Source organism: Gorilla gorilla, chromosome 16 (genome assembly GCF_029281585.2).
Source record: "Gorilla gorilla gorilla isolate KB3781 chromosome 16, NHGRI_mGorGor1-v2.1_pri, whole genome shotgun sequence".
In the NCBI taxonomy this organism is placed as follows: Eukaryota; Metazoa; Chordata; class Mammalia; order Primates; family Hominidae; genus Gorilla; species Gorilla gorilla.
In genome coordinates this window covers 81,907,763-81,925,950 of record NC_073240.2, presented here as the reverse complement: position 1 = coordinate 81,925,950, position 18,188 = coordinate 81,907,763, and the positions used below count along the sequence as shown (strand labels likewise).

Below are 18,188 nucleotides of genomic sequence, written 5' to 3'. Positions count from 1 at the left end.
ATTTTAAGATATTTAATACACACTGCCAGGTTATTCTACAAAAGGTTTGTACTAACCTATTTTTTCACCAGCAGTACATAAAGTGTCCATTTTTTTTAACTTTACCAACATTGTGTATTTTGTCTTTTCTATTTTTTGCCTTTTGATAGGTAAGAGATGGTAACAAATTGTTTTACTTTGCAGTTCTGATTAATAGTGAGGCTAACTTTTTCCATATGTTTAGTGTCTCTATATACACATTTTTTAGCACCCTGTTCATTGCCTTTGCTCATTTCTCCCTATTAAGTTAAACTCTGCCTTCTGGTAACTTTCCCTTTTTCATCCAAATTGTGCCTTCTGGAACTATCCTAAGTGAGATTAATTCCTCCTTCATATGACACCCCCTCAAATACTTGAAGACAGAAATCATGTCTCACTTTCTCCAAGATAAACACCCCTGGCTCCTTCAATCATTTCTCATGCAGCAAAGTTTCAAGGGCCATCGTTGAAGACTTAATGCATAATAGTCCCACTGCTCTGTTACCCTGTACACTCACACTCACAGTCACAGACCTGCATGCAACTTCAGAAAAGCTTATCCTGAATCCTCTTTGCAGACTCTCTGGATGCAGTCACCTGTCCGCACCTTGGGCCTCAGCCTCCTTTCTCACTCCCATCCATAAGGACACTAAAAGTGAGTCTTTCCATGATCAAGGCATTTACCATGTGATATCAGGGGGCTGGAGCTCAAATAAAGTGGTAAGAAGAAGATCACTTTGAGACTAGAAGCAGGAAGAGAAATTTGCCTGGTATAATTAGAATGATTAACTCAAGTGAAGAAAGCATCAAGAAGAATGAGATGGTCACCTTGGAATGGCACAGAATTTGTCAGTACCAATCCTGCAGTATTATGGGCTTCCTCCAGGAACCCTGTCCTAACCCCAGGCAGGTTAGGGACCCTTCCTCTGCCCCCACAAGGCTGCCTGCCCTGACCACACTCCCCATAGTCACCTGTGCATGCACTGATCTCCCCACCAATCTGTGCAATCCCCGAAGGATGGGTCTGTGTTTGTACCCCTGAAAGCCTGGCCCAACAACTGCCACCCCTGGAGCCAGCACACATGCTCGGTGAACTGGGCCCCTCTCGGAAATCTCCCTTCCAGTGGTCCACATCCCTTTACTCTTAATTTCCTCTCAGCAAACAAACTTCTAATACAAATGTGGTTTCTCAAGTACTCAAAACTGATGGGTTCATGAGACATTGGACATGAGCATCCAAGCCAGGGACAAGGAGCCCCATGACATTACTGAATTGCACCTGGTTAAAACATTCACTTATGAGAACTCTTTCACACTCCCTGGCTCTGAGAAATTCTAGAACACTGTCAAGACTTTCTGGATCTACAAAGCTGAGGTCCAGGCTCTGAACACTGGGAAGGCATTGCTTCTTAGGATCACCACCCTTGAGTCCAGCTGGAGGCCTTTGGCAAACAATATCCTGACATTTCTGTGCATTATGGTCTAAGTAGAAAAATTTTTTAATGTGTGTATATATATATATACGTGTATATATATATATACACACACACATATGTAAATATCAAACAGATATATATATATATATACATGTATGTACAGTCACGTAGTCATTATGCAGCTGTTTTTGGTAAACAACAGACTGCATATATGACAGTGGTCCCATAAGATTACAATACCATATTTTTATTACACCTTTTCTATGTTTAGATATACAAATACTCACCATTGTGTTACAACTGCTAAAATATTCAGTACAATAACATGTTGTACAGATTTGTAGCCTAGGAGCAACAGGCTATCCCACATAGCCTAGGTGTGTAGTAGGCTATACCACCTACGTCTGTTTAAGTGCATGCCATGATGTTCACACAACGATTAAACTGCCTAATCACACATTTCTCAGGATGTATTCTCATTATTAAGTGATGCAAGACTGTATATGTATACATATGTATGTATATGCTGATTAAGGGCACAAACTTAAAAATCAAGCTAGCTGGGTCCACATTCTGGCTCCATTATGTATGCACTAGCTGTAGGAGTTTAGGCAGGTTATAGCTCTGTGCCTCAGTTTGCTTGTTTATCACATAAAAATGACAGCACCCTTTCCATGCAGCTGTTGTGATGATTAAATGAGTTAATGTAGCTAAAACATTTATAATTACATCTGACCCATAGTAAGCCTTCAGTAAGTATTTATTATTATTATTATTTACATTTAAGAACTGCATTAAGGTGCTTACTATATTTGTGAATATAGAAAACTCATTCTTTTTACGTTTTAAACAGTATCTAAAAATTATTTGCTTTCAAATCATCCATATTGTTCATGGAAGGCCTCATATACAAGGTCAGAGGTACAGTCTACTAGAAGACAGCAAGGCTTCACTGTCTATTGACAGAGCATGGTAATGAGCAAAGGAATGTACGTGACAGGTCTATGAGTTGGTCAGAGATCGGACTTGGATCATTCTCCTAATACTAGAGATTCAATTTGTCACTACCAGAATCCATTATTAACATAACCCATTACCCAGCGGAGGCAATGATATATATTAAGTTTAAGCTAGTTTTTCTTAGAATTCATGATTTTTTCATTTGCTTGCCAATTACCAACATTCTATGAAACGTTTTATTTACTCCAAGCATGAAGATGGCATTGGCGTTTCTTCAAATGTATTATTTTGCCATATGCTTTGTGTTCTTGTGTATTAAAGTATTTATTTATATGGACTGCAATGACGTGTAGAATTTAATAAAAATTTACATTTTGCAGCTTGATTTGTAACAATTATTATTGCTATAGCTGCTTTCTCCTTATGTACCTTTTATAAATTGATGCAAATTTATTCAATATCATGATTTATTTGTGTAGTCATGAAATACACTATTGGTATTTGCTTTTATTTTACAAAAATATATAGTTGATACATTTTTACCAGTAAATTTGTTGGATTTTTGTGGCCAGGATATTTTGTGTACCACAATTTTTTATAGTCTGATTTTTAATTTTTTATGCTTTAACTCTTCTCCTGTTTAGAAAAAAAAGTGTAACTTGCTGCCAGCACTCATTTAATTTTACATAAACACGCTCTTGGAGTCTGAAGCAAATATGACTGATTTTCAATGTGAAAATAAAATATAAAATCTGTTCTTTGAGTTACTTCTAAACAGAAATAACATCAGAATCATCTGAATCATCAGAATTGTCTATCTCAGTAAAATCAGATTCATCAAATAAATCTTTGGCCAACAACTGTCCAAGAACAATGTTAACATCGTGTCTAGGAATGCTACATTTTCTAGGATTTGTATTTTCAGCAATTGAGAATTACTATATTTTGTAAATGGAAATATCACTACTAAACACAGACTGCTATAAATAGAATGTCTTTTGTTTCCAAAGTCAATATACTAGAGCAATGTGACAATAATAAAAGCAAGATACTTTGCGGCAAAGTTATCTTGGGGTAAACTCTGCAGCCACGAGTGCTACCGGCAAGTATTCTCAGGGCAAATGGGAAAAGGGTTAAACATAGACAAAAATAGAAAATGTAACAAACACCCATGTATCCAAACACAGATTTTTTTCCCTAGCTTTATTGAAATATGGTCAGTATATGAAAAACTGTACCTAATTAACATATCCAATTTGGTAAGTTTGGACATATGTATACACTCACGTTATCATCTCCACAATCAAGGTAGTAAACATACCCATGACCTCCAAAAGTTTCCTTTTGTATGTTTGTTGGTATTTTTTATTTTTATTTATTTATTTTTTTTGTGGTAAGAACACAACATGAGATCTACACTCTTAAATGTCTAGGTGCACAGTATTTTATTGTTAACCATAAGCACTATATTGTACAGCAAATCTCTGTAATTTACTCGTCTTGCTTAACTACCTTCTTCAATACACAGATTTAAAACATGTTAACATTCTGCCACATTTCCTTCATGTTATCTTTATATTAGAGAAATAAAAAATATCCAGTGTAATTGGAGGGCTTCCTGATACCATTCTGCTTCCTTTCTCCCCAGAAGTAAACAGAGGTTTACGACTTTAATAACCGTGTGTACACTGATGACTCTTGAGTCTACACCTTCAGCGTGAACTATCTAATGTACTGTATATTTGGTTATGCATCTTGTTTATTGCCCATTTTTATCTTCAGAATACAGAATTGTGTCTATTTTGCGCATGTGAAAGGAAAATAAATCTCAGGAACTCTAACTCACTAATCCAAAGGGAAAAGTCAAACTGGGAACTGGGTCATGCAAACCTGCCTTCCATTTGGTTCCTAAATAAGACAGGTACAAAGATTTAAAAAAAAAAAAAAAAGTGGCCAGGCACGGTGGCTCACACCTGTAATCCCAGCACTTTGGGAGGCCAAAGCGGGTGGATCATGAGGTCAGGAGATCAAGACCATCCTGGCTAACATGGTGAAACCCCATCTCTAGTAAAAAAAAAAAAAAAAAAAAAAAAATTAGCCGGGCATGGTGGCAGGTGCCTGTAGTCCCAGTTACTCGGAGGCTGAGGCAGGAGAATGGCATGAACCCAGGAGGCAGAGCTTGCAGTGACCAGAGATCACGCCACTGCACTCAAGCCTGGATGACAGAGCAAGACTCCATCTCAAAAAAAAAAAAAAAAGCTAAATACCTCCCCACAATTTGTTCATAAGGAAATTCCTTGTGGGCCCCAAATCTTTACCCTAAAACAGTTCTGGTGAATTTCACCCTGGCAATGAAAATTGACAGCTTATCTTCACAGGTGTGAGACAAAGGACAGAACTCAAAGACATCCTTCTGCTCACCTGACACAAAAGCATATCTGATTGCTTCCTCTGCTCTACTGTTTATGTTATCTGGCTTGTCATTGAGCCAGATGAAGGCAAAAGTGACTATTTACCGCCGCCCCCCACCCCACCAATTGTATATTCAGTGAAAGGCTGATCAAAGACTCAAAATGATGCAACTGTTTGTCTCTTATCTACCTGCACCTTTTAAAAATGTATTCCTCTTCCCCCCATATCCACCCTTTTCCCTTTAAATATAGAAGCCCTCAAAATCATCTTTGGAGAAAGGCATATACGTATCTCCCAGGCACATTTCCTCAACTTTGGCAAATAAATCTCCTAAAATGATTGAGACTTGCCGTGGTCATTTTCACTGATTTACATGCACTACAATATCTACAGTGCCTGGAACAATGCCTCGCACATACATTGTAGGTGGTCAACAAATACGTGTTGAATGAATGAATGAAACAATATTTTTAACTTTACTATATGATTGTATTATTAATGTGTTTTAAAATGTACAAAAATGGGCCCCCACACTTTCATGGGTTTTACCTCCAGGAACCCACCAGGTTCTCACAGTGAAAAACCAAGAAAAATCACCCCCCCCAATCTCTGGTAGGGGGAGATAAAAAGTAACCATTTTGAAATATGTCCAGAGCATTCTCCATAACAAAGACCTACTCTCTAAGAGAAAAGACTTTACCAGAACCTTATCTCACCTACGGAAAGGAGGAGTTACTTAATTCCAGCCCAACTCTATCCTTCCCATATGGCCTAAAGGGAGGGAGAGACAAGAAACACTTGTGAAGGTCACAGCCCCAGGACATAGGCCCATGAGGTTTAATCATAAGATTACAGAACAATTTCTCTCCCCCAACTCCTCATCCCACACCAACAGGGCTCAAATAGCTGCAAGGCATACTCTATTTAAGACTATTTAAGAAAAAGCTCTTTGAGCCAGGAGCCATGGTTCCTGCCTACAATCCCAGCATTTTGGGAGGCCAAGGCAGGAGGATCACCAGGTCAAGAGATCGAGACCACCATGGCCAACATGGTGAAACCCCAGCTCTACTAAAAATACAAAAATTAGCTGGCTGTGGTGGTGCACACCTGTAGTCCCAGCTACTTCAGAGGCTGAGACAGGAGAATTGCTTGAACCTGGAAGGCAGAGGTTGCAGTGAGCTGAGATTGCACCACTGCACTCCAGCCTGGTGACAGTGCGAGACTCCATCTCAAAAAAAAAAGAATAGAAAAAGAAAAAGTTCTTTGGAAAACCAAAGGTATTAGGAGAGAAAAACAAGAACATGAAAGGAATTTATAGCCTCTGGAACCTATAGCTACAATATTTAAAACATTAAACACAGCCCAACTCCTAGGAACATTAATATAAAACCCCACACCAAAGGCCTAGTTACCTCAGTTTCTATTATCTGATACAACATGTCTGGATTTCAACAAAGAATTACAAGGCATACTAACAAGCTAGAAAAAAAACATAGTTTGAAGAGACAAAGTGAGCACTGGAACCAGACTCAGGTGTGAAACACATTTTTGAAATCACCAGATATTTAAAATAATTGTGATTAATAACTTATAAACTCTCATGGAAAATGTAGACAATATGCAAGAACAGATGGATAATAAAAAGCAGAGAGATGGAAACTTTAAGAAAGAATAAAAAATAAATGCTCAAATTAAAAAACACTGTGACAGAAATGAAGAAGGCCTTTGGTAGACTCATCAGTAAACTGAAAACAGTCAAGGAGAGTTTTGATAGACTCATCAGTAGGCTGAACACAGCCAAGGAAAGTGTCAGTGAACTTGAAGATACATCAATTTGAAACTTCCCAAACTGAAATGCAAAGAGAAAAAAAGAATGAAAAAAAAAAAAAACAGAACACTCAAAAATTGTGGTACAATTTCAAAAGATATATTTGTGTAATTGGAATACAAAAGGAGAAGAAAGAGAAAATGGAGCAGAAGAGATATTTTTTAAATGATGTCTGAAAAATGTCCAAAGTTAACGAGAGACATCAAACCACAGATCCAGGAGCCTCAGAGAATACCAAGCAGTATTACAAACAAACAAAGCCCTCTATATTTAGGCACGTTATATTCAAACTGAAGGAGACCAAACATAAAGAGACACTCTTAAAAGAAGCTAGAAAAAATAATCCCACACTACCTATAGAAGAACAAGGATGAGAATTATGTGGACTTCTCTTCAGAAACCATGTTAACAAGAAGAGAATGAAGCGAAATATTTAAAGCACTGAAAGAAAGTAGCTGCCAACCTATATTTCCATATCTCATAATTTCAATCCTTCAAATGTGAAGGAGAAATAAACATTTTCTACAAAAAACCAAAACCAGAATTCATCACCAGTAATGCTGCCCTGTAAGAAATATTAAAATAAGTTCCTTGGAAGAAGAGCATCAGAGAAGGAATAAATAAAGATATAATAAAACATTTTATTTTAAATTGATCTAATAGATATCTGTTTGTTCAAAGCAATAACAGTAACAATGTATTGGGTGATGATAGCATTCACATAAGTGACATGAATGAGAGCAATAGTACAAGAAATGAAAAGACAGAATAAGGAATATTTTATTATAAGGTGCCTGCACTATACATGAAGTGGCATAATATTTTTTGAACATGGAGATATATATATATATATATTTGTAATTGTATATAATAATTGTAAATGTATGTTGCAAACTTAGGGCAAAGAATAAAAATATTTTTAAAGAAACTAAAAAAAGGCAAAGAAAGAGGCAAAGAAACAAAGAATGAGTGCAATGAATAGAAAACATGGTAGCTATCAATCAAACTATATCAATAATCATGTTAAACGTAACTGGTCTAAATGTATCAGTTAAAAGATTATGGGAGTGGATTAAAAAACTAGATCCAACTATATGTTGTTTACAAGAAACCAACTTTAAATATAAAGGCACAGTTAAGTTGTAAGTAAAAGGATAGAGAAAGATATACCATGCTAACAGTAATTAAAAGAAAGTTGAAGAAACTCTATTAATTTCATACAAAGCAGAATTCAGAGCAAGGAAAATTATCAGGGATAAAAAGGAACACTTTTCTTTGAAAATATAACAATCCCTAACATATGTGCACCAAACAACACAGCATCAAAATACGTGACGCAAAAAAAGACCTACAAGGAGAAACAGGAAAATCCACTCTTATAATTGGAGATTTCAACATTTCTCCTTCAGTAATTGCTACATTGAGCAGGCAAAAAAGTCAATACAAACATAGTTGCCCTCAACAGCACTATCAATCATCTTGATCAAATTGACATTTAAAGAATACTTTATCTGGCTGGGTGCGGTGGCTCACGCCTGTCATCCCAGCACTTTGGGAGGCCGAGGCAGGTGGATCACCTGAGGTCAGGAGTTCAAGACCAGCCTGGCCAACATGGTGAAACCCCATCTCTACTAAAAATACAAAAAATTAGCCGGGTGTGGTGGTGGGAGGCTGTAATCCCAGCTACTCAGGAGGCTGAGGCAGGAGAATCACTTGAACCCAGGAGGTGGAGGTTGCAGTAAGCCCTGATCATGCCTTTGCACTCCAGCCTGGGTAACGAGCGAAACTCCGTCTCAAAAAAAAAAAAAAAAAGAATACTTCATCCAACAACAGCAGTATACACATTGTTCTCAAGCTGACATGAAATAGTTACTGAGATATATATACTACATTCTGGGCCATAAAGTGAACAAAAAATTGTTTAACATTGTATTTTTTTTTTTTGGTTTAGGAACAAATGTATTGATATATAATTCACATCAGTGGTTTTTAATATAGTTACATAGCAGTGCAACTATTACCACTATGTAATTTTAGAACACCTCTGTCACCCCTAAAAGAAACACTGTATCCATTAGCAGTCATTCCTCATTCTTCCCTGCGGTACCCAGAAACCACAAATCTACTTTCTGTCTTCATGAATTTGCCTATTCTGGACATTTTACATAAATGAAATCATATAATATGTGGCCTTTTGTGTCTGACTCTGTTCACTTAGCATGACATTTTTAAGATTTGTCCATAATATAGCATGTATCAATACTTCATTGCTTTTTATTCCTGAATAATATTCCATTACAAGAATATACCACATTTTATTTATCTATTTGTCACTTGGTGTACATTTGAGTTGTTTCCATTTTTTGGTCATTATGAATGATGTTGCTATGAACATTTTCAATTCTCTTGGTTGTATATTTAGGAGTGAAAATTGCTGAATTATATGGTAACTCTGTTTTTAATATTTTTCAGGAACTGCCAAACTGTTTTCCCAAGTGGCTATACTATTTTATATTCCCACCAGCAATGTATGAGGATTCCAGTTGCTCCACATCCTCATCAACATTTGTTGTTACCTGTCTTTTAACCATCTTAGTGAGAATACGATGTATCTCAGTGTGGCTTTTATTTGCATTTCTGTAATGATTTAGATACACTCATCATTTCAAATTGCCACTCTGACTTTATAGAATGCTCTGGGTGACAAAACCTAGACACAAGTTGCTAAGACTCCAATCACCTTTGTACAATTAGTTGTGGGTTTTTTTGTTTTTTGTTTGTTTGTTTGTTTTTTTGAGATAGAGTCTTGCTGTGTTGCCCAGGCTGGAATACAGTGGCGAAATCTTGGCTCACTGCAACCTCTGCCTCCTGGGTTCAAGCGACTCTCCTGCCTCAGCCTCCGAAGTAGCTGGGACGACAGGCGCCCGCCACCACGCCCAGCTAATTTTTTGTATTTTTAGTAGACACAGGGTTTCACCGTGTTAGCCAGGGTGGTCTCAATCTCCTGATCTCGTGATCCACCCGCTTGGCCCCCCAAAGTGCTGGGATTACAGGCATGAGCCACTGCGTCTGGTTGCACAATTAGCTCTTTACAGAAACCTTTGTTTCAAGTAGCAGGATGTTTTCCAATTACAAAGATCATTGTGTTCTAACCACAAAGAAAAATAAGAATATTTTCCTACCTGTTCCTATGAGAATACTTTTCTAACAGGACACCATGGTCAGGTATGAGCAGCACCCAGTTCCCGTGGAATTTATATGCAGGTCTCCTTACCTGCTGGTGGCCAGGCCTTGATGTATCCTGTACAGTGGACCACAGCATATTGGGCTTCTCCTTCTTTCACAGGGCCAAGGCCATTCCTAAAAAAGAACATTTGTGAAATTGTTTTCATCATATGAGGGTGAGGCAAGGATGCTGATGACTCCTCTGGCATCTAAGCTACTGGGTTCCCTTGTCTGCCTTTGTGGTTTTGAATCTTGACTCCTCACCATCCTGTGTTCCTTCCTCCCACATGGTCTGAAAATCAAAAATAAATTCCACCCAACTCCCTGTTCTCTCTCATCTCTGCCACTGCCACCCTGACGTCTGGTTCTCTTGGTCCTCACCACACTAAGCCCCTTCTTTAATCTAGGCTGCTTAGCTTAGGGTGTTTAGACTATCTACCAGAACAGTCCCAGAATATACATCAGAAGAGATACTGACCTGAACCTTTTCCTCATGGTGGTTATTCTGTTTAGAGGAAGGTGGTCCAAAGGAGCATTTCCACACCTAAGATGTGACAAATGTATTAGAATGAGCAAAGAACCAGGCAAGTTTATTCAATATATGGTGCTGCAGTCAAGTAGATGAGCCTTAATTGATGCTTACACATTTATTCAGGTGACGCCTATAGCCAATTTTCTTCAAAAGTGCAGAAGCAGACCTGCATGCCTTTGATTTTTTTTTTTTTTTTTTTGTGACTGAAGAAAGGAGAGTGTGACCCACATTACAACACACACTGAAATTGTTTCAGGGCCCAGTCCAGGAGCTGGAGACCTACAGAAAGACTCTAGGAGAGACCTGGCCATGCTCAGTCCTGCAGATCATTTCAGTGGAACTCCATGGCTTTTAGGAAAGAAGGGAAGAGGGTGATGACAGCAATAATGTCCCTTCAGGCCTGAGCAGTGACATCAACTTAAAACAGATGTTGCCAGTTAATGAACAGTAGCATCTTCTCAGGCTTTAGCATCACAGCTGTGGAAACCCTCTCCTCCCATACACTGTTCTAGCACTAGGGACAACCAGACAGCTGGAAGTCTGCTGATGGCAGAGGAGAGCGTGGGGTGAGAGATAAACAGGTAGAGAATCCGGTCTTTCTGTGAGTCCCCATCTGGGAGGCAGGGGATGGTGGCATCACACTGCACACTCTGGGACAACCTTTCCTGCCTCCCTTTTCAATGATCCTCTCAGCATCTCAGGTGCTGAACACCCAAAGCCTGCACCATGGCCAGGCTCTGATTGCTGCTTGGTATATCCATTTTTTATGTGCATTTCCATTTCCCAACTACATCACAAATGATATCCTGAATATCTTAATTTTCAATACAGCAGGGATAAGAGTCTAGTTATACTCTGAGACCTTAGACAGCTGCCAGCACTAGTGTGGTCTTCACAGGAGGCTCACCCCATGTCATTGCTGCCCAGCAATGTTTGGCCCTCTGCCCTTTTCTGGCTGACTGTGCCCAGTGCTTTACTGAAAATAGCTGTTTCATTTGGAGGAAAATGTTATGATCTCAGTAGATGGCAGCACTGCCCACCTCTCAGGTAAACACAGGCAGTATGGACCTGGCACTTTAAAGAGCAACCAATATCACGCTCCCTGGAAGGACACTAGGGCAGGGAAGGGACTGCATGAATTTCATTGACAGGGCAGTGATAATGGCTTTATGGGCTAATGGAAATGATATACTATGGCACTTTCAATCAATTTATTCATAAGGGAATTGCTTAGATGGTACAATTAAGATTTGTATTGCTGGTGCTCTACTCAACGTCTACTAAGCTAGGATAGGTATTTATTCACAGAAGCACTGCAGGACAAACATGCCGTGACTGACTACACTAACTGATGGCATTTCATCTCTGGATGGACAGCAATGCAAGTGGATCCCACTGCCCAGCTTGCCCCTGCTGCTGAAAGAGGGGCAGGCAGTCTGTGGGGACCCAGTCCTAAGTTAAATGGAGACATGCGTGCTTTCTGTCATTCCAGCACCATCCTGTGACCTGAGGCAGGTGGCGAAGAGGATTTCATCTGTGCCTTCAAGAATTCCAGAGGCTCAGCCTCGAGAGGAGGAGACTCAGAGAAAAGAACAGCGAGGCTCAAATCCCTGAAGGGCCATTTCTCGTAAAACGGAACAAATGGTCTCTGCCAGCTCTCAGGGCCCAAGGAGTGGGTGAGAGAAGCAGGTCTCCCCTCAACACAGGCAACCTTGGTGATCTGAGGGAGACCAACCAGCCTGTACATAAACACGTTTTGCTTAAAAAGTGTAGTTGCTTTAAAAGATTACTTTAAATTAGGGAAAATAGATACTTATTTTAAAGCACCTATTGTTTGGAACTTCATAGTACGCAACGGACGCCCCAGTGCAAGTCACAGATCCTGTGGCAAGTCACAGATCCTGTGGCACGCAATTAGGTGAGGGTGACGTTAGTAAGTGGTTCCATTGTGCTGCTACGTGCCGTATATCCTACGTGCCATATCTCCTGCTGGTTCTCTCTCTGAGGTCCAGTGATGGACATTCAGGGCTCACATTCAGGGCTCATCAGTAGCCTTTGGCCTTTGATAACTCCTTTTTTCCAGAAACTTCCTTCGTCCTCTCTTGTTCCCTTTGCCCTGTCTTCTTCCCCTCCCACCTGCCTCACTGCTCCTTCTCAGTCTCCTTTGCTGGTTCTTCCCCACCCCCTTGAGGCAGGAAAGCCCCAGGACTCAGTCCTCTGTCTTCTCCTCTGTCTATACCCACCTCCCACGTGATTTCACATGCATCTCAGTTTTGAGGCCTTAGATACCATTTTATTGATGTCAATCCCCAGGTCCATATCTTCAGCCCCAACCTCTTCCTTGGATTCCAGAACTACATGTCCAACTGTCTGCTCATCTTCTCCGTCTAGGTGTCTGTGGGCATCTTTTGTTTTTTAGCTTTTAAGTTCAAGTGCAGGTTTGTTATACAGGTAAACTCGTGTCATGGGCTTTGTTGTACAGATTATTTCATCATCCAGGTATTAAGCCTAGTACCCATTAGTTATTTTTCCTGATGTTCTTCCTCCTCCCACCCTCCACCCTCTGAAAGTCCCCAGTGTGTGTTGTTCTGCTCCATGTGTCCCTGAGTTTTCATCATTAGCTCTCACTTGTAAGTGAGAATATGCGGTATTTGGTTTTTTGTTCCTGTGTTAATTCGCTAACAATAATGACTTCCAGGTGCATCCACATCCATGCAAAGGACATGATCTTTTTCTTTTTTATGACTGTATAGTATTCCATGGTGTATACGTACCACATTTTCTTTATCCAGTCTATCACTGATGGCCATTTAGGTTGATTCCATGTCTTTGCTATTGTGAATAGTGCTGCAATAAACATATGCATTCATATGTCTTTATAACAGAATGATTTATAGTTCTTTGGGTATATACCCAGGAATGGGATTGCTGGGTCAAATGGTATTTCTCTTTTTAGGTCTTTGAGGAATCACCACACTGTCTTCCACAATGGCTGAACTAATTTACATTCCCACCAATACTGTGTAAGTGTTCCTTTTTCTCCACAACCTCATCAGCATCTGTTATTTTTTGACTTTTTAAATTTTTATTATTTATTTATGTATTTATTTTTGAGATGGAGTCTTGCTCTGTTGCCAGGCTGGAGTGCGTGGCATGATCTCGGCTCACTGCAACTTCCATCTCCCAGGTTCAAGCAATTCTCCTGCCTCAGCCTCCCAAGTAGCAGGGACTACAAGCACGCGTCACCACACCCAGCTAATTTTTCTATTTTTAGTAGAGACGGGGTTTCACCATGTTGGCCAGGATAGTCTTGATCTCTTGACCTCGTGATCTGCCCACCTTGGCCTCCCAAAATGCTGGGATTACAGGCATGAGCCACCTCACCCGGCCCTTTTTGACTTTTTAATAAGAGCCATTCTGACTGGTGTGAGATGGTGTCTCATTTTGGTTTTGATTTGCATTTCTGTAATAATCAGTGATATTGAGCTTTTTTTTTTATATATGATTGTTGGCCGCATGTATGTCTTCTTCTGAAAAGTGTCTGCTCACGTCCTTTGCCCACTTTTTTATGGCGTTGCTTGTTTTTTTATTGTAAATTTGTTTAAGTTTCTTATAGACAGCCATCTTAATCTTAAAATGCTGGAATTCCCCTCAACCCCAAACCAGCTCCCCCCAACAACCTTTTCCATCTTAGAGAATGACAACTCAATTTTTCCAATTGAGTGGGCAAAAACTTTAGCTGAACCTTTGACTTCTCTCTTTTTCTCACACCCTACCTGAAGGCTGGCTCTGTCTGTGAAATACACTCAAAATCTGAGCACTTTCTACCACAATCACATTTCTCACCTGAATCATTACAATAACCTCCTTACTTCTACCCTTCTTCTTTGTCCACAGGTTTATTCTCCACAGAAAACCGGGGCAGTTTTTAATAATGTTATTCAGAACACGTAACTCTCACAGTCAACTTCAGTGACCTCTCATCTCATGCAGAGTAAAAGCTGAAGCGATGTAAAGTCAACATGACCTAACATCCACTACCTCTCAACCACATCTCTGCCCATTCCTCCTGCACCGTACCCCATTCACTCTACTTCTGAGACAAGGACCTTCTCACTGTTCCTTGAACATGCCAAGAACATCCCTGCCTCCGGGCCTTTGCACTCGCTATTCCCTCTACTTGCCCTTCTCTTTGCCCAGACATTCCCTTGTTTCATTCACTCACTTTCTTTAGGTCTCTGCTCAAAAGTCACCTTATCGGTGATGTCTTCCCCTCCCACCCTATATAACATGAAAATTAACGAAATCTGCTATTTCCTACTCCCACTTAAGTTTGCTTTATGTTTCCTCCATAGCACTCACCACCATCTGATGTTCCATATATTTACTTGGTACTTTTGTCTACTGTGTATCACCTCTACTAAAATGAATTCTATGCAGGCAGGGGTTTTGTTTGCTTTATTATTATATTATTATTATTATTTTAGTCTCTTTTTTTTTTTGAGACAGAGATTCACTCTGTTACCCAGGCTGGAGTGCAGTGGCGCGATCTCAGCTCACTGCAACCTCTGCCTCCTGGGTTCAAGCGATCCTCTCACCTCAGCCTCCTGAGTAGCTGGGATTACAGGTGTGTGCCACCACATCCAGCTAATTTTTGTATTTTTAATAAAGACGGGGTTTCACCATGTTGGCCAGGCTGGTCTCAAACTCCTGACCTCAGGTGATCTGCCCACCTCAGCCTCCCAAAGTGCTGGGATTACAGGCATGAGCCACCACACCAGGCCTTGTTTGCTTTACTTAACATTGACTCCCAGGCACCTTGAAGAGCACGTGGCACAGGTAGGCCCTTAACATAAATTTGTTGAATAACTAAATAAATGAATGATGAGTGGCATCACCTCACGTCACTGCCTCATGAACTCCACAGCCCAAACAATCTCAATTCTCTGTCCTGCACCTCCCACCTTGCAGTTCATGTCAACCATCCCTCAGGGGGCACAGGGTTGAAGGTACAGAGGTGCTGAACTGGACTGGAGGATTCAAGATCCCAGCTCTCTCTTCTTCAAGGACATGGCAAAATTCCCCTGATTTCTCCAAAGTTCATTCATTCCTGCATTTCTTCAATTATGATGTAGAAATCAAATATATGTAGAAGACTCTGCTAGATGTCAGGGAGGCTCAGAGAAGTCTCAATCAAAGCCTTCATCCTCAAGGCACTATAATTTACTCATGGAACCCAGACATTTACATTTAACATATCAATCAACAATATCATAGAGACCAATTAAATGTGTGAATTGTGACAGGAAATATATGAATAAGTGTGAAATCAGGCCATCTTAATATAAAACATGTTGAGAACTACAGAACCTTGGAGAGGTTGGATTGGAGAAGGGTCTTAAAGATGGGTAGGAAGTAGAGTGATACAGTGGACAAGAGGATGTGAATCTAGGAATGAGAAGAAAATGGTAGGAAATTAGACAAAGTGGGATGGTAGGAGGATAGAGAGAATCCTTCCTAAACCAAGGATCCTGTATATCCACATCCTGAGGTCAAGAAGACGAAGTCCCTGGAGTGAACCCAAGTTGGCATGTATGACTGCAGCAGAGCTGGTCAAGGCTCTCAACAGTGACAGAAAAAGGAGCAAACCAACCACCATGATGGCCTGCTGCTCCCCCAAACAGACCTCATCCTGCAGATGAAAGACCGCCGCGAGCCCATGCACATCCTCATGGATGACTGCTGCCCTTCTTTCTTGACCGTCCCAGTCTTCAGGTCCAAGATCCGGCCTAAGAGAGAGAGAAGGACAGTTACGTAAGCCTCTGCCTTCGGTTGGGAGATGGAGGAGGGAGTTCGGGGAGCTCTTTCTCCAAATGCTCTGCCAAATGAGGACAAGTATGGCTGTGCAAATTGTTTGTGTCTTGGAATTCCCAACATTCTTTGGCAAGAAACTCACACAGTGATGAAATCCATACAATTCAAAATGCTTTGTTTCTTCAGAGCCATCTACACTTGCTGCTTCTGCTTTGCTGGATTCCGTCGCCTGCAGTCACTCCAATTTGGCTCTCTCCCTCACCACTCCATGGAAAAGGCATTTGCCAAGGTCACCAACTTCCTTACTGCTAAATCCAAAACATGTTTTTCCTTTGTTTGATCCAACTGCTTTGCTGGGCTTTAAGTGACCGCGCACTGCTCCCTTCTCAAGCATCTGCCCTCCCCTGGCTTCCGACACAGCGCTCCCGATTCCTCTCTCCTCTCTGCTCCTTTCTCCCTGGAGGTTCCAGCCTCAGCCTTCTTCTCTTCTCACTGTACATGTCCCCTATGCAATTTTATCCACACCCAGGTTTTGACAGTCACCTCTGGATGCTAATGACCCTACTATATCTACACCTCTAGCATCAACCCCTTCGTTTCCTTAGACCCAGGGCCACACCATCAGCAGCTGACCATGCACCTCAAAAGCAGCTTCACCCACTCTTCCCCAAACCCTCCCTAAACATCAGCAAGGGCACTGCCATCTGCATGGAAATCTAAGTCAGAAACCAGACGTTATCCCCGAGTCCCTCCTCTCCCTCACCGCCTGCACACACATCTCTGTCCCTCCCACTTTTCTGCATCCATCCCCCACCTTGCTCTTACCTAAGAGGAAGAAGCAGTGAACCTCAGTGCATTTCTTCTCCCACCCCCCACGGGGTTCTGGGCCATCAATTGACCTCCTCCCACGTGGCTATTTCTACCCTCTCCCCTCCCTACTGTCTACTTCCTCCAGTATTTAAACACCATCAAATCTCTTCCATCTTAGGGGAAAACAAACAAGCAAAAGACCTTCTCTGGCCTTGAAGCTCTTATCCTCTCTCTGCATCTGTGGTTGCAGGGTTCTGTCCACACTCACTGCCCCCTTTTGATGCCCAGCCCACTGTACCCACTGTATTGGGCCTCCACCCACTACAGCTCCATGGCAGCTGCTCCAGCCCAGGCCACAGGGGCTCTCTATGTGGCCCAATTTGATACACACTCTTCAGCCCCTCTCCACCTTGTCCTTATCCTTGGCCAGTCCCTTGGAACATTCTTGCCTTGGGACACCACCTTCTCCAGCCTATCCTTGGGGCAGCCCCTCTTCCTCAGTCCAGCTCCTCCCTACCCCATGTTGGCATTCTCAGGGCTGGGCCTTGGCCCTTCTCTCTCTCACTCTCTCCCAGGGACCCTTGGCGACTTTCCACTCCACCACCTCTTACATACTGAGGACATCAAGATGTCCATCTCCAGCTGATAAAGCCTCCCTCCTTTGACCGAAACTCAATCGGCCTCCTGTGAGTCCTCTGCCTGTCTAGGCCTAACCTTGAGCTTCCCTCTCTGTCCTTGCAGAACCCAATTTGAGCAAGAATCCTAACTTAGTTTGGTGAGAATCCCCCACCCTTGGTATCTGACACCCTTGATATCTACCACCCTGCACTGTCCTCAGCAAGGATTCTGATGATTGAGTCTAACCGGAATCCCCCGACCTCTGATGTTCCCTTTTAGTCATTCTCCACCCACTGCCTCCTGCTGCCACCTTGCTTCTTGCTTCTAAACCCTCACTTGTCCTTGTTGGAATTGGGTCCACTCTCTCCTAGCGTGCAAGACCACAGTGCAGTGGTGCCTGCACCTCTTGACATGGCATCCCTTGAATGGAATCTTCTTTATAGTTTTTAACGAATGTTGGGAATCATTTTTTCTTTAACACAGCCAGACCTCTCTTGGAAGCTCCTACATGTACATCTGTCTCTTGGGCATCTCA

General features: G+C 41.3%; 1 protein-coding gene across 6 annotated transcripts in view; it reads right to left on the bottom strand.

The window, feature by feature from the left end:
• ARNT2 (aryl hydrocarbon receptor nuclear translocator 2) overlaps positions 1 to 18,188 on the bottom strand; it is a 197,114-nt gene that overhangs the window by 77,026 nt on the left and 101,900 nt on the right. For all 6 annotated transcript variants that reach the window (XM_004056650.5, XM_019011003.4, XM_063698766.1 and 3 more), the window contains exons 6-8: positions 16,098 to 16,200; positions 10,358 to 10,423; positions 9,929 to 10,014 (exon numbers count right to left, since the gene is read on the bottom strand). In XM_004056650.5, the coding sequence (XP_004056698.1) occupies positions 9,929 to 10,014; positions 10,358 to 10,423; positions 16,098 to 16,200 (255 nt within the window). The remainder of the gene's footprint in view (positions 1 to 9,928; positions 10,015 to 10,357; positions 10,424 to 16,097; positions 16,201 to 18,188) is intronic.